At 32.6% G+C, this 25,977-nt stretch overlaps 4 protein-coding genes across 9 annotated transcripts; 2 read left to right on the plus strand and 2 right to left on the minus strand.

Annotated features, from left to right (window-relative positions):
• Positions 1-811: 811 nt before the first annotated feature.
• LOC132708093 (SAGA-associated factor 11 homolog) lies at positions 812-8,449 on the minus strand. 6 transcript variants are annotated; one of them, XM_060680238.1, is made up of 4 exons: positions 8,251-8,449; positions 4,018-4,265; positions 3,304-3,363; positions 812-2,716 (listed from the first exon to the last, which is right to left on the minus strand). In XM_060680238.1, exons 2-4 carry the CDS (start codon positions 4,211-4,213, stop codon positions 2,553-2,555), a joined length of 420 nt encoding a protein of 139 aa, XP_060536221.1. In that variant the 5' UTR covers positions 4,214-4,265; positions 8,251-8,449; the 3' UTR covers positions 812-2,552. The 6 variants fall into 6 exon arrangements, with proteins under 6 accessions (XP_060536221.1, XP_060536215.1, XP_060536200.1 ...); XM_060680232.1 differs by lacking the exon at positions 8,251-8,449 and adding an exon at positions 5,955-6,215; XM_060680217.1 differs by lacking the exon at positions 8,251-8,449 and adding an exon at positions 4,780-4,979 and having other exon boundaries at positions 4,018-4,416.
• LOC132708086 (cilia- and flagella-associated protein 36) lies at positions 7,175-11,586 on the plus strand. Its single transcript, XM_060680200.1, has 7 exons — positions 7,175-7,408; positions 8,617-8,681; positions 8,729-8,833; positions 10,218-10,447; positions 10,871-10,968; positions 11,043-11,137; positions 11,200-11,586. The coding sequence occupies exons 1-7, from the start codon at positions 7,294-7,296 to the stop codon at positions 11,455-11,457; spliced, it is 966 nt and encodes a 321-aa protein (XP_060536183.1). The 5' UTR covers positions 7,175-7,293; the 3' UTR covers positions 11,458-11,586.
• Positions 11,587-14,375: 2,789 nt separating this feature from the next.
• Positions 14,376-22,422, minus strand: LOC132708076 (serine/threonine-protein phosphatase 4 regulatory subunit 3). The gene is made up of 9 exons (XM_060680188.1): positions 22,096-22,422; positions 21,652-22,039; positions 20,445-21,344; positions 19,261-19,453; positions 18,863-19,073; positions 18,437-18,742; positions 18,099-18,348; positions 17,887-18,024; positions 14,376-16,033 (listed from the first exon to the last, which is right to left on the minus strand). The coding sequence occupies exons 2-9, from the start codon at positions 21,982-21,984 to the stop codon at positions 15,926-15,928; spliced, it is 2,439 nt and encodes an 812-aa protein (XP_060536171.1). The 5' UTR covers positions 21,985-22,039; positions 22,096-22,422; the 3' UTR covers positions 14,376-15,925.
• A 1,643-nt stretch (positions 22,423-24,065) lies between these two features.
• On the plus strand, positions 24,066-25,790 carry LOC132702877 (phosphatidylinositol N-acetylglucosaminyltransferase subunit H-like). The gene is made up of 4 exons (XM_060671725.1): positions 24,066-25,123; positions 25,177-25,301; positions 25,356-25,430; positions 25,651-25,790. The coding sequence occupies exons 1-4, from the start codon at positions 24,853-24,855 to the stop codon at positions 25,732-25,734; spliced, it is 555 nt and encodes a 184-aa protein (XP_060527708.1). The 5' UTR covers positions 24,066-24,852; the 3' UTR covers positions 25,735-25,790.
• The last annotated feature ends 187 nt before the right edge of the window (positions 25,791-25,977 follow it).

A 25,977-nucleotide genomic window follows, 5' to 3' on the forward strand; every position in this document is an offset into this window, starting at 1 on the left:
CCTCTCAAACCGGAAGTGCAACCATTGACCACATAACCCTTCCAAATTTCAAATCAATATCTCAAGCAGTTTAAAAGTGTTCCCACTTTCTGGTGTCTGGTGTATATTAAATCCTAATAATTTATTAAAGTCGAAATTGATACATACCTTGTTTCTCGCAAAAGGAGAACGAAGTTTTGTACCACCACTAACGGGGCTACCGCATTGTCTAAATTCCACATTTTTAATTCTTTTTTAACACGCACGACACAAAGTCTTAACTCCCCTCACTGCTTAAAATTAAAGATTTTAACGATAGACATAATAGATAATTTTAGATAATACTCTAAAATACTCAATTCTACAGTGATCAAGGTTGCACAGAGCCGCTTCAGACATTTCCAGTACTTTGATCACCGTTTTGGGAGTTATTGGATGTTTTCGGTAGATTTTAGGCACTGATGACGTTGATCAGTTCTGATGGAAACATCACACATCACCGACTGAACGTAGTCATGCTCTTTTGCCAAAATGTACCCAAAAACATTTAGAAAATAAATAGAAAATAATATAAATGCAACTACCTCGATAAAATCCATCGGTCACTGTAGAATCCAACTCTTGAGTAAAGTGCTGCATAATATAGTATTTTCCATTCTATTATACTGACCAATTCGTATGGTTAAGTGCCTAAAAATTAACACCACACTCACTAAGTCACCCCCATGTGACTTAGTGAGTGTGGTGTTCACATGGGTCACATGGGGGTGACTTAGTGAGTGTGGTGTTCACTTGGGCCATTGATGAAAAAATAAAAGCAGAAAAGTTGTATAAAAGAAATTTAATTTAGGTAATAATAATAATAATAATAATAATGGCCGGAATTAGGCAACTCCGTATTTTTAATTCGTAATTCTTAATCATAAACGTATTCGCAATTTTAAAACATGTTTATCCAATTCCTTAATTGTTGACAATTTGAATAGGGGGTATGCACAGCTTAACTCAATTTTTTGTTGTGTTTACTTTTGTTATTGTTATTGTATATTCAAATCAATACGTGGTATTTGGAGAAACCTTCCCCGATACGCAATAACATTCCGAACAAAATTATGAATTAATAGTGAGCTGGCTAATACCGACCTAACAATTTCACAAATTTACAGTTGGCGCTTTACACAGTAAAACGCTGACATACATGTATTTCAAATATTACCACATTTCAAACTAAACGACTTTATACACAGAACTGATTCATACACTCACTTTAAAATACTGCAATAATATGGATGGTATTCCCATATAGCTACTAGAGATATTGAGGCCTTTCAATGCTTATAAAACATGAACTTTTGAAGCAACTATACAAACATTTTGGAGAAGGTCCATTCAACATACGCATGTCCGAAATTTAAAATTTTATTTTTAACCTTGCGGCATTCAATAACCAACATGGCCCCTGATAGATCGTCAATAAGTTTGGATGCGGCATTTTTTTTAAGCATTCAGGCAAAAAAGTGTTAAGTGTGTAGATATCGCAGAAGAAAATGGCGCAAAGTGTAGCATAATGGATGAAATGTAGAGGTATACTCGGAAGACCATTCCCTTCTCTACGGAAAGATCATAGTTACCTCAGGTGCATGCATTTTTACCATAATAGGGCCTTTCTATTATCTAATAGCTACATGGGTATTTCCATATAGTAAATAAACGTAAAAAATTAAATGAAATAAAAAACTAAATTAACCTACATTTTGCGCAATTTTCGGTTTAAGCAGAGGTCTCCACAATTAATTACTTTTTTTGTGAAAATATAATGACACTGGGAATATTTTGACAGAATACTACACAGGTATATCAACATCAACATCAATATATCAATTTTGTCGTATTAACATATAAACCACCCAAATTATCTAATAGCGATATGGATATTTCAAACCTTGCGCAAGCATTGGTGAATATCGCAAACTAAGCTATCCCTCATTTAACTAGGTAATTAGACTAGAAAAGGAATGTATGCTCAAATTCCAGATACCTCCAAAATACTTTTTGTTACACATTGGCTCCATAAATATACAATCTGGTTTACTGGCTAATAAAAAAGATTTTGTTAAAACCTCATCCTAAAAAGATACTAATCATTTCATCAATCATTAGAAAAGTTTCAATATAGTTTTTTAATATCCGACAAAAAATATCTGAAATATAAAAAATGTAAAATGAGTAAAAAAAAAAACAGATGTGCAATCGAAGAGGCACAAGTAACACATTGTTCATATAAATGTTATATACTGACTAAATTATTTCACTTCCTGAACCGAAAGTTCTTAGAGTGGGTCCATAGTAAAATCATATAAATATAGGCACATAATATAGTGCAAACCGAAAGTTTTAAATTTCGCAAAAAATTCTACTTTGCTGTTATGATGAAGACATTCAACAATTTATATTTAATAAAAAACAATAAAACTGACTTTCATAATCATAATAATCATAATCATAGGTAATATAGTCTTTTAATCATGTGATGAAACTAAAGGTCTTAGTGTCAAGCAAACGTGTCTGCACATCTAAAAATATGAGCGGGGGGAACTCCTGTCTTTTTGTTTACTTTTTTTGTTTGCTTTGCTTCTCTTAGAGCCCGAGCTTGAGGATCCGCCTGGTGGGGAACTACCATTAGAATGATCATGAAGGCTTAATAAATCCCTCAGATTATTATATGCTTCATCAATATCTAAAAAAGATTTTGATTAACACATGTATTACTCATATACTCGTGTGGCCGGGGCTGATAAAGCATACAGGGTGTTCAATTTAATGCGTGGTATTCTGCCTCATGATATAAAGGACTGTAACTTTGCAAAGAAAAAAATGTAGGGGGAGGTTTGTCAATAAATTTTTGCGTCAAAATTTTTTTGACTGCATCAATTAATTTTTTAAGCTTACTAACCAACCAGAAGTATTTTATATTGTTAAAAATGATATCAGTTGTTATAAACTTAAGTTTTTTTAAAAATTTTACAATTTGTAGATTAAATTTTAGCTCTTTTTAAACCTAAAATTTATCATGAAAATAGTTTTTCTCCAAGCAACACATAATAGTATAGGGGTGCAGTCTGTCATTCAGTTTTGTTTTTGAAACCAAAGATAAACAATCATAACATGTAAATTCAATAACACCCTGTATGAAACAAAAAAAGTTGAATGTTAATTTAAATGATTCCCTTTATGGGCACATCATAACAACAATTAGTAGGCAGTAGGTCCATTTAAAACATTATTTTTAATTTTTCTTTGTTTATGTTTTGTTAATTTACATACCATCCATATCAGTATTGAAGTGCTCTCTTTGTTGATGTTCTTGATTTTTCTTAGGAGTACCTAAAACATTGTCATTTAGTATGTCCTTCCCTTGCTTCATCAATTGCTGTATTAGCTAAATGTTGATAAGTTCACTTTCCTGTGTTAAAACTGTAGAGAAACATTTAAGTTTAGTGCCACATTGGGCTTCTTTTTTCTTTTTACAATAAATATCTTATCTTTTCTTATCTTTTGGTGGAGTATATATGACAGTCATGGATAGCAGGGTACCACCCACAGAATTTTCTAGAAGAAATTTGACCTCCTACACTCTGAAAACAATATTGCATCCTCACTAATTTACTAATTTTAAAACCCAACGAAAAATAATTTCAAACGCCTATCTCAATTAATATTAACTTTCTTAAATAAAATATTTGACAATGAATATTCATATATTTGAGTTTATATAAGTTCCACTCACTTTATAATTATTATTTTATAAATTTGCAATTATACTGGAGTTTTAATTTTTTATTTGATCAACTCAGATTTTCAAAAGATATTTTAATAAATTTCTGGAATGTTTAATCCACTTTTACCACATTATTTGCCTATAAACAAACAGCAATCACTCTAACAAATCACAGAATGTTTAGACAAAACAGTTTGGACCATTCTATCAAGTATTTAATAAAATTTAAAAAAAATTTAAGAGATATAAAAATTACCCACCTTTATTCTTCTTGTTACCGTTTCTTTTCTTCTGTTTACTTTTCCTTTCAGTGCCCTTCCAGTCAACATCATCTTCATCATCAATGTCATCATCATCGTTATCATCACTGTGTATTCCACCATATGATGTATCTCCTCTGTCCTTGATATTACTTGCAGCTCGTCTTGATGTTGTTTTTTTTCTACCCAAACCCATGCATGTTTCAAGATGGGATGCAAATTTTGTTGCAGCTGTTCGTTTATCACATCTGGGACAAATACATACAACACGATTTTTTGTTTTTGTTTTATGTTGAGAGAGAATATCCGTATCAATAGAATTTTCATATTCTATATTATCATCAGGTTCCAAGTCATATGCATCTGTTTTGTACTTGCGGTGTTCATCGAATATTATACCTAGGGTCATATCATCAATTAGATTATTAAGAAAATGTTCTGTGGAAGCACTCAGGAGTTTTTTGTTACTTATTAATTCACGAAAATCATCTGCCATTTTTTCAAACAATTCATTTTGGTCAGGTTTTTGATCTTTTGACATAGTCAATTTATAAAATTTACTTCTCCCCACAGTTATCAACTTCTAACCTCAAAATTTAAAACTTTAAAAAACTCGCCTGAATTTTCACAGTCGTCAACGACGATTTTTTAAAGATCGCCACAATAAAGCCATGAAAAGCATATTTTTCATAAATTAAACTAACCGACCGGAAGAGATCGGTTTACTGTCACTGTGATCAGCTGTTAATGAACAACACATACCAAACGATAAATTTGTGCGACGTTGCCTTTCAGGAATGAACAAGAGAATCCCGTAATCCCTAACTAACAACATATTATTTGCAAATTCATGCACAAATTGAACTAATACTGAGTAATATTATTAGCAACCAAGCAACAAGCAACCCGAACAGTAACCATTCGTTATTTTTAGAAATTGAAGCAAGCGTATAATAGAGAAGCGAGTCGCTACCGGTGTATGCCCAGACCTTTCCCTATGGATCTCTTTAAATCGTATTCGGTGTCAGGGATGGCGTGAACAGAGCCGTTATATAATAATTATTATTTCAATAAATACTATTTTTGTTTATTTTATTCTTATAAACAATCGTTTATTCGAGCTTAATAGTGCCTATCTATCGATGTCATACTCCTACCGTTCTAATTTGTAACGGAAAAGAAAATTATGCCGCTAATTAACTAACTTACTTGCTTACAGCAACATACTAATAAAAAAGAAAACAAAAACGGAGATTAAAGAAGAGCTGAAATTGTACCTTTTCTGGAATAGGAATATATATCGATGCTTTTTACAATCCATCGTCTAATTAAAAGCATATTTCCTGTATAGATTTTTATATCTAATAAGTTTCAAAGTTTTTAAGATTTTATCGGCATTTAATGACAAATGTTAGTTTTTTCTTCCAAACTCGCAAAAACGTTTTTGAAATTTTTTTTTTTCAAATACAAGTGTTTAAATTCTGCCTTCTAACCTTGTAATAAATCCCCTATCTTTTTGATTTTCGAAATTTTCCCATAATACATTGTAATTCAAAATGGCTTGCTAATCTAGTCTCGTTTAATAATCAGTCTCCGTGGTACCAGTACCTTGAAAGTGAGATGCGCAGCAAGGAAAATACAGATACATAGCGCCAAATTTTACCTCAACTAGCATTTCATGTTTAAACTTTATTAAAATTCTAAGATTGGGTATTTATTTTTTTGGTACCTATATCCCTTCTAGATCGTAATTACTACGTGCAGTGAACTCGATCTAAACTGGACAGGACCCGATAGCTTAATAATCGTTTATGAGGCAATTTTTATTTAGAGGGAGAAGGGAATTAAAGACTACTGTGATAAGATATTTATTCTATGTTTGATTACTACTAATTTCTGGATGGTGTTAATGAACAAAATAGTAATTTTTAACTCACTCGTTTATTAAAAACCGCACTTGTTGCATAATATGTTATTACCGAACGTGTTGCATACTATACTTTTTCTACGACCGTCAGTTTTTGTGTACATTTTCGCAAAACACTACGAATACATTCAGTGACATGACTGTCAGAATTGACAAACATCAAAATTCAAAGCGTGGCAAATATCTCCGAAAACATCCGATTGCTTCCAAATCCGTGCGGTAAAATCCCAGAAATGTCCGAAGTGGCTCGGAATCATGGGAAACGAAACTGACGTGGTAAAGTGACGGTAGATCGATGGGTAATTAGATATTTTACAGGCGGGAGTAGAAAAAAAAGTTTACCGGACGTGTTGCATACTTTACTTTTTCTAGGACCGTTAGTTTTTTTCGCAAAACAACACCAATCCATTCACTGACATGACCGTCAGAATTGACAAAAGTCAAAATTGAAAACGTGGGAAATGTCTCCGAAAACATCCGATTGCCTCCAAACCCGTGCGGTAAAATCCCGGAAATGTCTGAAGTAGCTCGAATTCATGGGAAACGAAACTGAAGTGGTAAAGTGACGCTTCCCGCACGCTAGATCGGTGTGTAATTTGGCATTCTACAGACGGGAATAGAAAAACATTTTTTAATCATCCTGTTGGCTTGTTCAGAACTTAAATGAAACTAGTTTGGATTCTACTCTGTACCTGCTTGTATGCTGTTTTAAAGGAGCTAAAATAAAGGAGAGGAAGGATATTGATGAGTTGCAGTTAAAGTTTGGTTGTTTAGATATTTCTGTGGATTCTCGGATTTTTCATTAGTACACAAGAATTGATTGCATGAGTTTGGTCGAATAAGATTTGAAGCCCGGTTTCATGTTTGTGTTCGGCAACTGCTGATGAGTTTATTTGTTGTAGTCTGAGGGTTCTTTCGTGTTCTTTTAGCCTAGTTCAAACATTTTTTTTTGGAGAGTTGTAGTGACGTGTACATATAGCAAATTATATGGCTTTTTCGGACGTTTAATAAGAAGTTAGATGATATTGATTAGATGGTTAGATTAGTTAGATGATGATGATAACAATATGTAAATGAAAGCAATCCAACAACGATAACATCCCTATTCTCCCATTTATATAAATACACAAGAGAAAGACAAGAATCCCCTTTATCCTATTTGGATAAGAGTTCAGTGCATACATGATATGAAAAACGACAGCTTCAATGATACCAACCAACAGTTCAAATGTCCACCGTTTCCCAGGCAACCCAGTGAAAACAAACAAAAGTTTTTAGAACCTTCATTATTGATAAATATTTCATTATAACATATCAAGTTAGTATTTACATTATCCCACAGCAACGGTATGACTGAGGAGGTTTCTATTGATAACAGTTGGGTTTTCGATTCACTAGTATGTTTTCTAAATGGACCGATATGGAATGCTCCATTGCAAAGCTTTATTGAAGAAAAATCTTTAAGTAAGTCTTAGATATATACAAAATAAAAATTTTTAGTGTGTGATATCAGCAGAACACTTTTAAATATCCACATTTATTGTGCCCAATTGTGCACAGATGTAACGTGCGGTTAGTGTTATTTTACCACTTCACTTTCTTCACTGATCTGAGCCACTTCGTGCATTTCCGGGATATTACTGCAAGGGTTTAGGTGTAATGGTCTTGTTTATTAAACAGTCGCTCCGCTGCGCTCCACCCGTGCCAAATAAACTCGTGACTTAAATGCCGTTTACCACACTTGTTGCAAAATATACTATTACAGAAAACCCATGCCGAAATTATGGGGAAATGAAGTACAGAAAATAATTCTGTGAACAAAAAAAAGGGTCCTTTTATTTGTAACTTTGAAAGAAAAAAAATTAATGTGTTGCATATTATATGTTTTCTACGGCCATTATTTTTTACGAGCATGTTTGCAAAACAGCAAGACAATATTAACTGACAAACGCCAAAATACCATTAATGGCTAAAATCTATCAAAGACATGGAATCTTTCGCAAATCCGTGATCCACACGCGACACAGCTATTACATTATGTAATGACCCCATAGTCCAGTAAGAGCAATTGTGCAGTTACATCATAGCATGACATCTTTGTCTAGTTCAATACTGGATGTAAATTGACAGGAATTTTATGTGTCAGTTTTGAAATCCGAGTCAAAAGCCGCGTCAAGATCGATTTTTTTTAGCTAAGACATGCGGTTTATTTTTTATCACGTCACTATACGTGAGGTAACTGCAAAACTACTTTGACTGGACTTTACTATGCTAAAAATTGATTCCTCTACATTTCGCCCACTAACCTGTACTTTGCGGCATTTTCTTTCTACACAGTGATTTTCCCACACTTAAGCCATTTTCCTAGAACATTTAATAAGTCATCTGTCAGCGGCCATATTGCCTGTTGAATGCCGCAAGGTAATTAGTTAAAAACGAGATTTTAAATATCGGGCATGTTGAATGAACCTTCCCAACTTTTTTTATAGTTGCTTCGTAAGTTCCTCTATTAACTCTAGCAGCTATTATATATGCCGTGACCGGTTGAGCACTGATCAAATTAAAAACCTACTTTAGAAATGAAGCAGTTATTCTTTCGTTTTACGAACCAGTTAGGGAAACACCCACACGTAATTAAATAAATCAAAATATAAATAATGCTTTTGTTGTAGTTTTTGAACCCACGGATCCAAATAATGTTGAATATAAGAACGTGTTTGACGAATTCAAAAATTTGGTGAGTTCTTTAAAGTTGGTTGGTATTATGGTAATTCTTCTAATTAGGTTGATTTCATGTTGGGGAATTTTATGGATGACATCGGGATAACACCGGAACAGTTTCATGGTGCGTGTCTGGAGGGAAAGAAATATCATGTGTCCTTCGATCATGTAAGGTTCACACCACGTTCATCCTGGGTACCTTAATCAGCAATACACGAGGTCGTCAGACTGCTATTGATTTAAAACATTTTCAGCGATGCGACGTTGCCGCTTCTTTAAAAAAATTACACGAACCTTAATAGTTTAACTGGGGCGCCCTGTGTGTTCTTCAATATCTCGAAAACCGCTAAAGATAGGAATAGTAAGGTATACAAAAATAATGATCGCAGAAAGTTGGCACCCTATTAAAAATAGCAAAGATGATTCTACTCTTCCAAAGGGAAAGAAGTCTCTGGATGTTCAATAGACTATCATTTTGGTACAACTTCTAGACATCTCTGGTTATAATATAATATATAGCCGAGATGATCCACGGGTAAATTTTTATGTATATTGGATAATAATAATATAAAGCAAACCATATCAAAAGGTAATTTCAAGGATTCTAACAAGATATTTTTGTTGGATTATGTAATGTTACGCTATTGTGAATCTGCTTCACGTTGCATGCGTAGAATAAAAAGAATCGTTACAAACCAAAAACTAAATTTCCAATTGCTTAACCCTAACATCTAACAAAACAAATCTCGTCATGCCATTTTTTCGTGCCAATTATTCTACATGCGCTTATATATATATATATATATATATATATATATATATATATATATATATATATATATATATATATATATATATATATATATATATATATATATATATATATATATATATATATTTCTTCAATATTTCTTAAAAGAACCTGTAAGAGAACGGGATCCTCTCGGGGTAAAGTGGGTAGCACGAAAAACACGGAACACTACTATTTTACTAAGTTTGCGTGTCTTTAACAATTACTTTCAAAAGGAATGATCAAATGCGTGAATAAAACGAAAATAAAACTTCGCGTCCGTCGCGTAACGCCGTCGAACCACAACTCTCGTGTCGGAATCCGGACTCGTCGTGACGTGCCGGGGTCCGAGCGGAATCAAAACGGGCCGTCTCAATGCGTTGCGGTTAAGATAATGGCATCGGAGCAGTGGTGGTTCGTTACAAACCTTTTTTTATATCAAAAGAAATTTATATGAGTGGTCCAAGAGAAATCCATACTTGGGTTCCAAAATTTTAACATGTCTAGATTACAAAATTCCGTAAAAAGAAGTGTGACATCTATAGAGTTGCATATTCACAAGCTAGCACTGGATAGACTATTGGTCCAAAACGGTCGGTTTGTTTGATTTCCAACGGCTTAAAGTGTGCTATTTGGAAACAACGTCGCATTGTTGACATCATATTAAAAAGCGGGCTTCAACGAATAGATTCACTTGTTCTTTGTTTTTCTCATACTGTTTTAACGGCTCGGTTATTTTCTCGGCATTTTCACTTTTTGCAGAATCTGTTTGAACAAATCTGGGCAGCAAACGACTACGACATGTTTGTACGAATGATGACGCAAAAAAACGTAGAGTTGCAATTGCAGGCGCTAGAGCTTATAGAAAAGAAATACGGCATAACGCCGCAATCTTTTATTCCCACCAAATCAGAAGAGCGAGTTCAACAGATCCCTGTAATTATCGAACAAGAACCCGAATCGGAGAAAGAAGTAATTGCCGAAGTTGCTAAGTAAGTCAACTATACAGATTACAGTTGGGAGAGTTAAGTATTAGCCCTGTTTGTCACTGCGGCCCGCCTCCCTTCCTTCGTATTGTTTTTTTTTTTAATGAAAATAATTAAAAAATCAAAAGAAATGGACATAGGCGAACCTTTTGGAACGACGTTACAATAAACCATAGAAATCAAAAACGAAAACGCAAATCGCCAACCTGAATATGATAGTCTACTCAGTTTGAGCGAATAACTGTTAACTGAAATTATTTAGTGTTAATGTTAAGCGTATGTATTAAAATTTGCACGCCCTAAAAGTTTTAATGAACGGCAATAAGGCAACCAAATGGGATGCGCTAAAGACACTGTCTTGATGTATTTAAAATAGTCAAAATGCGATTTTCACGCTTTCTCTAATAGTATGACAAAATTCGTTTGTAGGAAATTTCCCGAAGAAGAGTCACAACCTTCCGAAATAGAAATAGAAAGTCTTATTGAGCAAAAGCCGTTACTCGAAAAAAAATTGTTTGAAGCAAAAGGTAAAACTTGATAGAAAAGTTCATTAACTTGTGGAGAAGAATATCCGCCAATCTCTTATCTTTGCTACTTTTAGAATATCAATTAAATAATACGGAGGCAAACGAAAATACCAACACTGCGCAAACTACCGACAATCCGGTAATTACTATGCAAGAAAAGACCCCGGAGGTGAGAAACCTATGCTAACAAAAATTCAAACAGCTAATGTTTAAATATTTATTGAATTCCAGATTGACGCGCTCGAATTACGAAAACGGCAGGATTACTTAAGGGCCCAAAGGGATAAGTTAATCGCCCTCAAAAAAGAAACCAGGCAAAAACAGTTGGGACAGAATTCGAAAAGTATGAACCGTCCGAAATCGGCAAAGGCTGCCGAAGCGGTTTTAACCGGAGAAAAGCCTAATATCAATTCCGGTCAAATGCAGATCCGGAAAACGCTAGCAGAACGACTTAAACACGAAGTTGTCGATAAAATTAAAAAGAATTAATAATTTAAAATTTATGGAATAATTTTAATACAACACAGTAATTGTTATGACTAAAACAAACACAATTAAGTTCAACAAAAGTAGTCCATCTTATCTGTCCGCAAAAATAAATGAAATTTAAAGATAAAACACCTTTTAATTGTTTTTCGCTGAGAATTTTAGATTTTACTGTTGATGGTTGTTTACCCGAAATTTTATAGTAGTTAAAAACTGTGTCTTGTCTTTCAACAACATAATTATCTTTTGGCATTCGTCATAGATCATTAAAATTTGTACTCAATGGATGGAAGGATGGCCTACCATGGAGGGCCACTCTTGACGCTAGGACTGCCAAACGTTCCGATTTTTAGAAATATTTGTGAACAATTCCGGACCATTCACGGACTACCTTAATTAATGTTGACTAAAATTATTTACTAACTATCCCAAAAAATAATAAAATAGATGTACACCTGCAATTGAAAATTATTAAATTGCGGTAAAAATTCACATTTTTGACATATCTTGACAAAATTGTGGCTCACATAACAACCCACAAATTTATTTACGTAGTCTACGTTCTCCCAAAAAATTATTTCTCCCAAAGCCGTAGAACATAGTTACTTAGAATGTTATCTAGTAGATATGAATAAAGTAATGGAATATAGGGTTGAAATTACAAAGTTGTCATTTTTTCTGTGAATCCAACAACGCACCATTTGCCAAAATAGTTCTATGTACATAAATCTAGATTATCATCAATGCGGTATACCAAATTTGAAAAAGCTCCCTGGGTTTCAGTCTTCCAGACCATTTACTACTACAACTTGAATCGCCCTGTATATGTATATCTACAGTGGCTTAAAATTTCGTTTTATAGCATATTAAACCATATGTTGGACTAGCAATTCTGTTTTCTATAAAATGTATTAAATATATCGTTATATAGAATTACAGCATTGAAAATGTCATAATCCTTGTGTTGTATATCCTAATTGGGGTCTTCAAAAAAATAAAAATCAGTTAGCCGTATCCGCGAAAAATACCAACAACTGAGCACTTTACCCTATTTTTTTAGTATTTTTGTGCCTACTCACTTCTTTGCAACAAGGTCGTCTAAATTTAAACGCGCCTTTTGTTCCACATAGTTTCTGATTATTGATTTCATTGTTATAAAATGGGGGTAAAAATAAATATATATTGAAAATACTTTTACTTATATTTATTTACCTAAATATAACGAGTACATATTTTATATTACAATTTTTTTTAAAAACATTAATTTATTACATAAGGAAGATTAGAAATGCCTATTTTGTTTTTATTTTAAATTATGATTTGTACAAAAATATGTCCGCCACTTTATTTATAAATAACAAACAATTATGTAATTAAATTGGTAAACTAATTATTCTTTGAAGCAAATGGTTTAAACGATTTTGCTTACAAGGGAAGCCTATTTCATCAAATTCAAAAGAGGGACTGCTGTATCATTTCAAGGATTTAGGATTGGATTTGAAGAAAGAAAAAATCCTATACAGTATTCACAAACATATAACCCCCTTAGAAATTACACAATATTATTACTTTGGTCATTTAGATTTTCTTTCCAGTTATACAACAAATTTTATTATTTTATTCTCAAAAGTATTGAATGTTTTGCTAAATTTAAATTTCAAACAAGAAAGTGAACAAACCTAAGGTCTAATTATACAAATGTTGTCTTGTCATAAATATTTTCTTACTTAATGGGTATCGCGACAATCATAATGCAACATTCTCTTAAAATTATCAATGTGATCAACACACGGTCTGCCAGTTCCCCAGTTCTTGATGTTTTTGGAAGGACAAGGGTCATTCTCAAGGATAGGAAATTAAAAATTAGCATTTCCTCCTTAGCAAAACCACCATGGTAAAAACTTTTGCGAATTTTTTTTAAGTACCAATTTTCAGGTATAAAACAAACTTCAGTTTTTTTAAATATGGGACGCACGCTATATTACATATTTTTTATTTCATAAAATTAACAATCTGTTTTGGGAAAAAAAATAGTTCAAAATTATGAAAAAATATCTCTGTGGATAACGCCCATTCGTTTCAAAAACATTGCAAATTGATACATGCTCATCGTTTTTATTTGTGCAATGCTCAACGCAATAAAACAAAAAATTGAAATATACCTAAACATTCAGCTGTACCAACACCACATAAAATGACATTTAAACCCAGTTGGCAGGTTTGTGTACACATTTGTTTTCTAAAATACAACTGAAATGTTTCGGCTAACTGCCCTTAAATCAAGCAGGCATAAAAAAAATGAGCAAACGGCTAGCTATAAACACGACGAAATCGATTACGGTAACTGTCACCACTGACATGATCGTTAACTGTCAAAATTGCATCTCTTGAAAGCGCTCTATTGCGTTAAACAAACGAACCGATCTTCTAGGACATCAATCAACCCAAAGCAAAACCTGTTGTCAGACCTCAGACTCACTACACAATATTTGAATGTGATCGAACCACTTACTACCAACACAAATTAGAATGATCAAATCTGATTGTGTCTTACCTTGCAGCAATAAATTTATCTTTCGAAGTTACACAGGACAATTTTGACTAGTTTAGGTTAGTTGGTATCAAATTTAACAAAAACATTAAAGATTATATTATTTTTTTCAACATACAAAGTTGTTCCTATCTCCAACATATAGTAATTTCATAAAGTTCCATAATCATATGACCCAACCAAGCAAATTATATTAATAACTTTGAATAATTATGGGCACTAATTGGGTTTAAGGTATTAAAATCAGTGAAATCAATGGATTTATCCTACCAATGTGTAGAGGTAGATCAAATGCCTAAACTAACCAAAATTGGCCAAAATAATACTAATTATTATAGAATTTTGCAAAAAAAATCTGAACACAAAAACATTTGCACAATGGCAATACAAGTGATAAATAAATATTGATTACAATAATTGCAATATAAATCATTTAAGTCACTGACTGTGCTTGGACTAATGAGACATCATTCTTTCTAAAAAAATTGTCACAAATAAACTCCCGAAATTTCAGTGCATGCGTTTTTGCAATTTTACGTTTTTATCTAACCTCCCTCCACCCATCTTTTATGTGTCACTTGAAACTGTGTAAAATCTTACTATAAAAATATCTAAGTCTTATAGGCGACAAAAAAAGTTTATTTTTAATATTGTATGAAGCTTTGGATTTTTTACAATTTCTACGGCACTCCATTGACACTACTCACATTTTTTTTCGACATCATAAGTATTAGATACTATTATATTATCTACTAGCTAGATATTACAACTTATTTTAAATAAAATTCACAAAATTCTATAAAATTTATTCTGTTCTGACACAAACAATTACTCGTCCTTCGATTCATAACTATACACACTAAATTTACTTTATCATTTTGTCCATTAAATAAACTGAAAATCCCCATCCAATATCGTTTTTAATAAAACACTGCAACATTGTAAACCTGGACGATAGGTTTTTTTAATATATTAACGTATAATCTGAGAATTACAGAAATATAAACAATCAAACAATATAAACAAGGTCAACCAAATTAATAAGACAGCATTCTTTGGGACAATTTTTGTGGTTCAAATATGAAAATATGTGAGATCTATAACTCCAGAAATAAATATACATGTATATATATTTTATACTCAATATTAATGCACTCTCAAATTGATTAATGCATGACAATAAAATAAATATTAGACCAAATTTGATGTACAATGTCTATAGTTCAGAAACCAAGGACTCATATATACAGTATTATATAACACAGATCATTTTTGCCTTTTCAAAACAATACCCACAGGTATATCCATAAAATATATTTACAAATTATGAGCTGTCTGCAAAAGGCAAAAATTAAATGTGCATGAAAAGAAAAATAAACGGTAATATTTATACACCTCGTCCATACTTTGCTATTATGGTATCAATAATCTCTCATTTAATAAGTTAACATTCAAACCGGAAGTCTGCCTTTTGTATTTTACATGGAAGTCTACAATCGTCTCCTAGATTTACTAAGCAAAACTTACATGTGTAACCTAATCATTTCCTTCACAATGAAAATTTGACGAAATCATACATCAGGAAATTACCACACGTGGCTGGCTAATACGACATTATAGAGTCGTTTCCTTCCACTCTCTCACTCTAACATAAGTAACAACCATTAATCAATATCCACTGAACAACTATTCCCACCATGTCACACTAGAAGTTTAACATTAATTGACCGACTACTTTGGGTACCCGCAGCGCCTGTATAGTCTTGGCGGCACTATGCACTATCGCAAATAGCAAAAAGTATATGTACTGAGATCGATAGCGCCAGCGCACAAATTTGTACATTATTCTGTGATGCGCTGACGCTTTACTCACCTGTTAGGGTGGGATAATCCGGTATTAGAAAGAGATTTTCGATGACACTATGATAACCGAGCTCTTTTGCTGGAATTGTCACCACTACTGCTACTTCCGCCATTTTCAGTTTCTTCTTCTTCATCCGAATCGCCTCCCTCATAATCAACCAGCCCCTATTTAACAATTAACAATAATTGATCCAATATGAATGTGGCGGCTCATGACCGAAAAAATAGATGAAATTATGTAAACCAAACCAATAAATAAATAAATAACCAAGTTAATCAAATATAGGCAAATTAAACCCACTACCATAATATAGAAAATGTTCACATGATATGCGAAAATTTATGAATTTTAACAATAAATAATGCCACTTATTTGACTTATTTAAATTAAATAGCTCTTTTATTTTTGGTTTTTGAAAACAATTCATTAAGTTTGTTAAGACATTGGAGATGCAGCTGCCGAAACTTGGGAATTTCTGTTGGTAATGATAAACTCTTCACAATGCACTTTGCCGATGACCAGAGGTCATTTTTGCTGAGGATGAGGATGATATAAACTATATGGTCAGGAAACTGACTGAGGCGTACAAGTCTTGGGGTCTATCAATTAATATGGAAAAAACAGAATATCTTATCGCAGGAGGCACAAACAGAGATTTAATCCTAGATCAGGGAACTATAAATTGTGTCGATTCCTACTAGTACTTGGAGTAAATATAACAAAAAGTGGCACTAGTGAAGCTGAAATTAAGAACCGCATCCGACAGGGAAAACATGCAACAAAGCAGTTAAATGGAATACTATGGAGTACCCAAATTTGATCAGAAACTAAAATCAGGATTTATAAGACCATGGTAGAAAGTATTATAAACTATGGGGCCGAAGTATGGCAAATGACTGAGTATTTACGGAAAGGATTATTGGCAAAGGAAATGGACTACTGGAGACGCTGTTGTGGACTAACACTGCTAGACAAAATAAGTAACAATGAGATAAAACAAAGAATGAAGATAGACACCTCCATTGTTCACACTATCGAAGCCAAAAGTTTAAAATCGTACGGCCACGTATGTCGAATGCCGGATGATAGATGGCCAAAAAAAATATTGAATTGGGTTCCTCCAGAAAAAAGAAATAGAGGACGTCCCAGACACGGTATAAGAAACGCAATGACCCAAAGAAATCTACAAGCAGAGGACTGGAGAGACAGAAAGCGTTGGCGAGTAGAATGCGAGAAACGACCTTAAGTTGTATAAAAAATCGCAAATATATATATATATATATATATATATATATATATATATATATATATATATATATATATATATATATATATATATATATATATATATAACAATTCATAACAGCCTTTAATGTTTACCATTGGATTGACACCTTGTTTGGGGAGTCTCATTCAAAAAAAAAGGAAATAAGTCGAAACGCGATTTTTAATCAGCCCAAAAAATGCCCTAACTCCACTAATTTAACTGACTTCACAAGTTCAATAATGTACCGATAACATCAACAGGGACGACCACTCTCTCGTCTAGGCGGTAACGTATAATTTTTTTAGAAAAATATTTACTTATTGGTATAGTGTTTTTGAGGGAGTGTCACATGGTCTACATCATCAGAAAATCAAAACTGCACACTTGCGAAAAAAATTTCACTTTTCGACATTTGTTCAGCACTACTTTAAAACGGCAAACAAATTGTTTTTAAATGAAAGGGCATTCAAACTGCTTCCTGTTGATTTTTAAAGCATAGCAATTTTATATAAAATGTTACGAGGCAAGGTTAATTGGTGTTAAAACTTGAATTACAAATGATCTATTTTCCCTATCTGATCAAGATTAAAATTTTAATGTTGTATTTATTGAAATGGGTTACTCATGTTTTATGTTTACACAGGTATCTTGCACAAAGCTCATCACATGTTTACAAAAACTAACCCAAATATTATATATATGTTATATTATATATTATGTTGCCAAAAACAAACATGAAAGAAAACTCACTCGTTTAAACATTGACAATTTGCTCTCACTAGCTGCTTGAATGTTCACTTGAGGTTGCATCTGTTGTGCGCTTGCATTGTTGTTTATCAATGGTTGCTGAGGCTTTTGTGCTTTGGATAATGCCGAGTTATTGTTTACCTGCAAACACGTTTTTTATTTATTTGCTGTTTCGAAAATGCTGGGTGTCTTCATGAACTAATTAAAGTACATACTTTACTGGGCCCATTAGCTTCTATTACTCCTTGACCAGAAGTTTGGTTCTTATCTATAATTTTCCCAATTGCTGATTCAAGATTGGAATCTAACTTCTTTGACAAAATATCACTGGGAGATAGAGTGGGAGATTTCTGAACCGAATCTCCTTCGTCAAAATCATCATCTTCATTAAACCACATCTCTTCCTCTTCTTCCATTTGCCGCTGGTCTCTTCGATATCTACTGTTCCTTAGTATTGATGGAACACTAGACACGAAATTAAATAACAATTATTGAAAATAAAACAAATCTCCATCCTCAAATTATTTAATCAATCACTGGTTAAACAACTTACCCATCTAAACTATTTCGTTCCTTTAGTTTGTCCTGATGCTGGTCATATCTTAACTTTAGTGCTTTAAATGTCTGAACATAACAAATATCATCTAATAGTTTGCCATAATTTTCAACAACATGAGAACAAAGAGTTTTGATATCCTCCAATTTTATAAATTCAAACATTTCAATTATTGCAGAATCCAGAAGGTTGTATCTGCCATTGTTACGAATAAATGCATCCACAACAGGAGCAAACAGGTTACCCTTAATTATGTATCTATTATAAAATTCATCCTTAAGCGCTATTAGCTTTCTCATAAACCTAAAATAGACAGTTTTTAGCGTATTCAAAATGATTATACTAAAATCATGCTTATCTAATAGGAACAAAAATTTCTATTGCAAATCACTAATGTATTAAAAGAAATGCAATTAAAATTACCGGAGAGCACATAAGACCAAAAATTTGTGGGTTGACTTCATGAGGACAAGTATTCTACGCAATAAATCTTTGTTCAGGATGCAGTTCTTTATGTGGTATGTGTGATGCTCTACACAAAATGATAGTAGTTCCAATATAAGTCCAAGTAACTGCACAGTACGGTAATCTTCCTTTTGGGGTGTGTCATGAATTGTATTTTCAAGTAAGGGTGCTAAAACAAGAATTTCTATAATTTTCAGAAATAATTCGACATGAACACTACCAAATAGAAGACAAAATAAATAAACAAATAAATAAATAAAGTTCTGTTGTGTTGAAAAAATGTTAGAGGGTATCATTGTATTAAAATTATTCCTATTAAATATTTTAAATTTACTTTTCACCAAAATTTCACATACCTATAAGAATCTGAACACTGTGTTTGTAGAAGAAATTAAGAAAATCTGTCTTTTCTGATTTGTTTACTGAAGCCAACATATTTTCTGGATCCAAAAGTATTCTAAGAACTCCCATCAACTGAACGGCTCCTCCCAATTCCGGATCAGCATCACAAATCATTTGTTCTATGACAATATTTAGTAACATCTGATCCTGTAAAACATGCATCATGAAAAATCAAAAAACAAACTAATTCCATATTTTTTCGAAAAATGTATTTTGCAATTTGAGGTATTTTAAATTTGTCTCATACGCATATGGTTATAATAGTATATTACGCAACGAGTGCGTTAAACGGCATTTGACTCACGAGCGGAGAGAGTGTTTAATAAACGAGTGACTTAAAAAGCTTACCGAACTGTTGCATACTATACTTTTCTACGACCGTCAGTTTTTGGGTACATTTTCGCAAAACGACACGAATACAATCACTGGCATGGCCGTCAGAATTGAAAAACATCAAATTCAAGGCGTGGGAAATATCTCCGAAATCCGTGCGGTAAAATCCCGGAAATATTCTAAGTGGCTTGGATCCGTCGGAAATACGTGGTGAAGTGACGCTTCCCGCACGCTTGATCGGTGTGTAATTAGGTATTTTACAGACAGGAATAGAAGAAAACATAATATGTACCTAACTCATCCCAGCAGTGCAAGAGCAGTTTCTGAATTGAATGATATGGAAGAAAGTGAAGTATTTGATTTTGAAGAAACAAAAAGGCTTTGTTCACGAGAATGTGCGAAATTGTTACAGTTGTAAGTTACTTTCCACAAACTTCTATCCCCTTCAAAGCCATTGTAATCAACAGACCTAAACTTCTTTGTTTTGTTAGAACTGAACCACTAAGTCTCAGGTTTTATTTGGTGGATAAATATCTTAATCATGTGTTCTAAGCTGCTTAGTTTGTTTCTTTGTATTTTTATTTTATTATACATAGGCCCATATATATGTTTTACTTTTACATTTCTTTTAAGGTTAATCCAGTAAAAATTTAAGTATATGTGAGACCCCTCTCCTTTTACAAAGCCGTTAAAAAGTATATGCCAGAAATGGTGAACTTTACATAAAAAGTTATGTTATAATTTATTGAATCAAAAGTACAGTAAATATTTTTCACCGCCAAATTGTTAATAAAAAGAATCTTACCTCATCAGTATTACTGGCCTGCTGTAATGTATACTCTCTAACAACTGAAGGTGAATACTCTACAATATACGTTAATATGTCGATAGATGCAGTTTTAGTCTTCTGGTCTTCCATGCCCAAAGTAATTTCTAAAGCTGATAAAATCCCTAAAGATGTGAGAGTTTTGAAAAAAGTTTCCTTTGCCTGTGGTTGCAAATTTTGGGAATAATTACAAAACTCCTTCAGGAAGAGCACAAGGTCTCTTCGTTTTGTATTGGCAGTGTTTAAGTCTGTTAACATTGTAAACAGTTCTGTTAAAAACTTTTCATCTTCTTGAACCAGTGACACTATTTCCACTTTGTTAAAAAATATAAAACTACTTAATGTTGAAAGCATGTTTTCTTCAAACACCGACGGAGTTGGCAACACTACATCTTGAATATATTGCACACGAAATGTCTGATGAATTTTCGCTAGAAGTTCAGTGTTTTTAATAGGAATAGCTTCACGAAACTTAGCTTGCTGTCTCAAATACTCCCTATGCCGTTTGGGTGTTGGTGATGCTGGGTCGTACTCCAGACAACCAACCACATCAAAAATCAAATCATCGCTAAACATCACTTCAAAGAGCACATTTTTATTTAGGAGAAAAATGTTCTTGAATATATCATAAAGGTGGTAGAGACGTTCTGTATTTTCAAGATCTTCACACATATGAAATAAATTTATTAGTTTGCGAATATAGCCTTCATTTTCGATTGCAACAGCTAATTTTTCTTTTCTCATGGGAGTCGAGAGACAATTACTAATTAAATCACTGATTTGTTCTAAACGGTTAAGTTCACAAGGTGGTAGCTCAATGGGAGGAGCTGAATCTGACATGTCATCAAATCGTTCATCTTCAGATTCTTCAACAATATCCTAATAAAAGAAAATTAAATTACAAAACATGCAATAATGTACAATTCACTTATACAAAGTTACATAAATCACACTTTTCTAAAACAAATCACTATTTTCAGAAAATTATTTAATTTTTTAAAAAACTCTAAATTTTCCAAGCTAAAAAACACTTTTTTACCACTTTAAACTTTATTGGTCAAATTATGTATTTGCATATATATCCAATAATGGTGAAATAAAATAGAAAAATGTCAAATTAATTTGTGCAGTTATTTAATATAGATTTTATTGTAAAGACGACAAAAAAAAAACAAAATCAATATACCTGTGTGATTTCGACAGAGGGATCCTTTCCCTGAACTTGACAAATTTTCTCCCAGATCTCATCACAACCCAGTTTTTCTTGAAAGCTGAGTGCCAAATCAAAATTATCACCTTCCGACCAAACAATTAGAGTGTCTTGTTGTTTCTGGTAGGCAGTATCCGGTTGAATTTTAGACTCTAGTAGTAAGGAGCCATCACTTTCTGCACGAACTAATAATGATATACCCTTCAAACGATCTACATAAGAAGATGAAACATGTCCAGTGCCTCTATCATCCCATTGTCTATCTGCATTTAAAGCATACAGCTTGACTCTTCGTCGTGTATCAGTCATGACTACAATTTGCGTTAGTCTTCTGCACTATACTGGAAAGTTTCCCACATACCGCCTGCAACAAATATTAAGTTGACATAACTTGAACATAAACATAACATGACAACACACCAATTCAGTTTAAACACTTGTTTTTATTTAGAGCTGCACAATAAAGATAAAAGCTGGACAAGAAAAATGAAATAGGTAATTTTAATTTACTTGAACTGAAGAATCACAGCCTTTGTGTAAGATTTTACAAAATTACTGTTGCAAAAGAGAAATAAATATCGAAAACTACATGTCAGATGCATATAAAAATTAAAAGCTTTGACTGATTGATCCACCAGTTATTACGCGATCGTTTCAATAACAAATCAAATTTTAATATTTATCTTCAACAGGCTCAACACAAATTGTTATCGCCATTTTGAATCCACAACAACGCTTTCGACAGGGTTCGCATGGCAGTCGCAAAGGCTGGGCAGTGATAACGGCGCCAAGTTTAAACAGTACATAATATAATATGTACATAAAGTACATATTATTTTTAACAAATAAATGTGAAATACGCACGCAAAACGAATAAGAGTTTTTAACGTACTTCGCTAAATCTTTAAAAAGTGTCATGCTAGTGAACTGTGACGCATTAAAATGAATTCCAATTTCTGTTGACCAAAAGAAACAGGATGGCTTTTGTAAAACTGAGCATTTCGTGTAATTTTACTTTTTTATATTTGGTACTAGACAACAAAATATCCATTTTTAAATTTCGCAAAAAAAATATATTTTTTTTAAGTCGGAACGCATAATCGTCCCAATTTGCGGAAAGTTTCTTTAACCAACAGTTAACATTTGTTCAGATTTTTTAGAAGAACAACTGGATAAATGTCTACTTTTAAACTAATTGATGTAAGATTTCACTAGGCTACTACAAATTTGTAGGGTCAGTGGTAACAAAGAAAAATGAATTTTAGTAAAAAAAAGTTCCCAGGTGGAAGTGACAAATTCTTGTCCGAATGTAAACTTAGGTTACAATACTGTGCTTATGTAAGCTGAATATGCCCAATTTGGACTGTCATTTCTGTGGTATTAATCAGAGAAAAACAAGAGGATTTAAACTAACCAAATACTTGCTGATTTCTACACAATTAACAGGCAGAAAGTTAACCGCAACATTGGGCAACGATCAAACATTTAATTCCTTCTAAAATGTTCTGTACCAAGAATCGTAAACCTAATAGGATTGCCTAATCCGCCAAATCTGTCCGCAAGTGCAATGCGAAAACTCTCGCTGGCTGTGGCGTAGTGAAGTCCTGTATTAGCGCGGAAATGGAAATCTGAAACTGACCCAAGTTTTGATGGACGTTCGAGTATTTTGAGTAGCTAATATAGCATTTTGTTTGGATAATCACGCGTTATTTTCATTTAAAACCAACATTAAATCGTTTTACTACTTATTTAATAATTATTGGGAAGTAGCGTAGGGGGGTCTCAGGTAGGGTAAAAATAATACTATTGCAATCAAGTTTTGCTTATATGTATTATCATGAAATACATATCTATATTAAATATTGTTATGCATAAATACATAAAAATAGCGAACAAAACGATTTTAAATATACAAAAATCAACAAATACTTATAAACTAGAAATCCCTATTTTTGGATATATTAAAGAACATATTAAAAAAAATAATAATAATAATTTTTTTTCTGGGGGTATCATCTTGTAAAGATTTTCTTTTTAGACTAACATTATATTTTGCTCATAAATTTGTGAAGTTCATACGAATTATCGTTCTCAGCTTACAAAAATGGGTTCTGCCTGGGGTTTTGGCATGCATTCTGGAAATGGATTTTTCTCTTGAATGTCACTTGTGGCATTCGATGTTGTTGCAAAAAGCTCAGACAATACCTGCTGAGCTTCTTTTCTGGCATTTTTGGAATGAAGTCTTTTTGATCTAGATAATCCTGCTTCTATTGGTGGTTTCTGGTTGAATAATAATAGGGTGGGAACAGATTTCTTTTTAAAGGTAAACCTAAATTTAAATTTTGTGGTGAATTTAATATGTTACTCAAGACAAAAAAAACCTAATAACTCATTTTGTAAGTCTCTTTCGTAATCATTTTCAGTAAAATGAACTGAGCAGACATAGCTTTTATCTGAATTAAGTTTGTCCTCTCTTCTACATCAAACTATGCACTCGTTCTGAATAATTAGGGACACTAGATCTTTCCCTTTGGGAAAACGATGAAAACTACATTTTCAAGAACTTGCTTTTTCATCAAAATAGTTTTTATTGCACCCAAACATGACACATCTCGTTCCAGGCATACCTAACGTATTTTTTGATGTAACTTATCCCACTGAAAAAGGTAAAAGAACTGTATTTCTTATCTTTACCTATATTATTACGTGTAATATTTTGGCTCGCCTCCTAACTAATAACACCGCTAATAAGCAGCATAAGTCTTTGTTTAAGGTGAAGCACATACAATTTTAAAGTATTTGTTAAACCTTAAAAATACTGTTTTGTCCAAATTTTTTTTACAGAAATACAATTAACACAAATATAAGCGCACTACTCACTAGTTTAAATTATTTTAATTGCTCAAAGAACACAAAATACAACGGTTTAATACGCCTCAAATGCATTGACAGAATACACAAAAACCGTTAGAGGACTTCGCTTACATCACAAGCGACCACGTCCGATCCATAAATTTGGCGAAAGTATCTCTTATGGGATTGGGCAAACCTATTAGGTTTACGATTCTTGGTCCTGTACTTGTCCTTGATGAAATGACATCACATTAGTAAATATAACCCCATTTCATTACTACATATCGGGTTTTAAATTTAACTAAATTGAAAAATGCCCCTGCTATGGTTAAAGCTAAAAGAAAAGGAACTCATTTTAAAAGTATCAGTGGGAAACACTTAATTTTAGTGACGAAAAGAACTGAAAATAGTATAAATATTTCGGTAAAATATACCGACAATTTGTTTTTCTATAGATACATTGTTATTTTAGCAATAATGGTAATGTGTAATATAACCTGTTTCCTTTTTAATATCTTCTTTAGCATTGTGAATATTGTCGTTTTTACCGTTTGTATAGGTAAAATATATCAACTTTGTCATAGAGTTCAGGAGGGTAAGATTTAGAAAACAATGCCAATAACCAATATTATTTTAATACATTTTCAGAAAACCTAGTCGTAATACGTAAATTAGGATTTCAAATTACTGCAAAGTATTCACTGGGAAAGATTGCCACATATATTCCTTATGAGAAAGTACAAAAAATATTTATAAATGAAGTTATCGCAAGAGTAAGTAAACAGTTTTTCTGTATGGATCACATATAAAGCTCTCCTATGTTATAGCACAGAGTAAAATACATACTTACATTGCTTACAAAAGACAGTGACAATGTATTCAAGCTGGTTCCTTTATTTAGAGTAAGTTATTTAATTCATGGACTTTAACTTAGTTCATATTCTCATACAAATTATGAGATATCCAATACCTATTAGATTTCTGACATATTAGCAACCGGAAAAATCAGTTTGTCTCATTTGCAAAACTATTCTCTACTTGAATGAGAATGTACTCTATTTCCCCTCAAAATAGATTATTTGTTAAGACTAGTTTTAAGGAGTTAATTTTTTGTGTTTACAGGATACAGAACCACGACTTGCATGTTTAAAAATAATCTACAGAAGCCTGGTATTGTTGAAAAATAATCAACCAGAAAACAGCTAATTGTAGAGCTTTATTTACAAATTGCCACATTCCAAATAAGTTTTTTTACAAAATAGTTCAATAAAATTTAATGTTAATAAATTTCTATATCATTATTTATCTCATAATTACTATATTCTATCAATAACATAAGATACCGGGCAAGACTGTTTTTTATCCAAAATGTACAAAAGATTTGAAATTTTTGCCAGTTTATCATCCTCTGTCTTAAACTGAAAAACAAAATAAAATAAAAAAAGTAAC

Source organism: Cylas formicarius, unplaced genomic scaffold (assembly GCF_029955315.1).
Source record: "Cylas formicarius isolate icCylForm1 unplaced genomic scaffold, icCylForm1.1 PGA_scaffold_10__41_contigs__length_53128322, whole genome shotgun sequence".
NCBI classification, from domain to species: Eukaryota; Metazoa; Arthropoda; class Insecta; order Coleoptera; family Brentidae; genus Cylas; species Cylas formicarius.

Excerpts from the sequence above, each read along its gene's own strand:
- LOC132708093 (XM_060680212.1), bottom strand. The coding sequence starts at position 4,558 with ATGTCAAAAGATCAAAAACCTGACCAAAATGAATTGTTTGAAAAAATG. Across the intron at positions 3,364-4,017 it reads CGGTAACAAGAAGAATAAAG|GTACTCCTAAGAAAAATCAA; the intron begins GTGGGTAATTTT and ends ACAATGTTTTAG. Across the intron at positions 2,717-3,303 it reads CTTCAATACTGATATGGATG|ATATTGATGAAGCATATAAT; the intron begins GTATGTAAATTA and ends AATCTTTTTTAG.
- LOC132708086 (XM_060680200.1), top strand. The coding sequence starts at position 7,294 with ATGACTGAGGAGGTTTCTATTGATAACAGTTGGGTTTTCGATTCACTA. Across the intron at positions 7,409-8,616 it reads TATTGAAGAAAAATCTTTAA|TTTTTGAACCCACGGATCCA; the intron begins GTAAGTCTTAGA and ends CTTTTGTTGTAG. Across the intron at positions 11,138-11,199 it reads TGCAAGAAAAGACCCCGGAG|ATTGACGCGCTCGAATTACG; the intron begins GTGAGAAACCTA and ends ATTGAATTCCAG.
- LOC132708076 (XM_060680188.1), bottom strand. The coding sequence starts at position 21,984 with ATGACTGATACACGACGAAGAGTCAAGCTGTATGCTTTAAATGCAGAT. Across the intron at positions 21,345-21,651 it reads CCTCTGTCGAAATCACACAG|GATATTGTTGAAGAATCTGA; the intron begins GTATATTGATTT and ends TTCTTTTATTAG. Across the intron at positions 19,454-20,444 it reads AGGCCAGTAATACTGATGAG|GATCAGATGTTACTAAATAT; the intron begins GTAAGATTCTTT and ends CATGTTTTACAG.
- LOC132702877 (XM_060671725.1), top strand. The coding sequence starts at position 24,853 with ATGGTTAAAGCTAAAAGAAAAGGAACTCATTTTAAAAGTATCAGTGGG. Across the intron at positions 25,302-25,355 it reads TAAATGAAGTTATCGCAAGA|CACAGAGTAAAATACATACT; the intron begins GTAAGTAAACAG and ends CCTATGTTATAG. Across the intron at positions 25,431-25,650 it reads AGCTGGTTCCTTTATTTAGA|GATACAGAACCACGACTTGC; the intron begins GTAAGTTATTTA and ends TTGTGTTTACAG.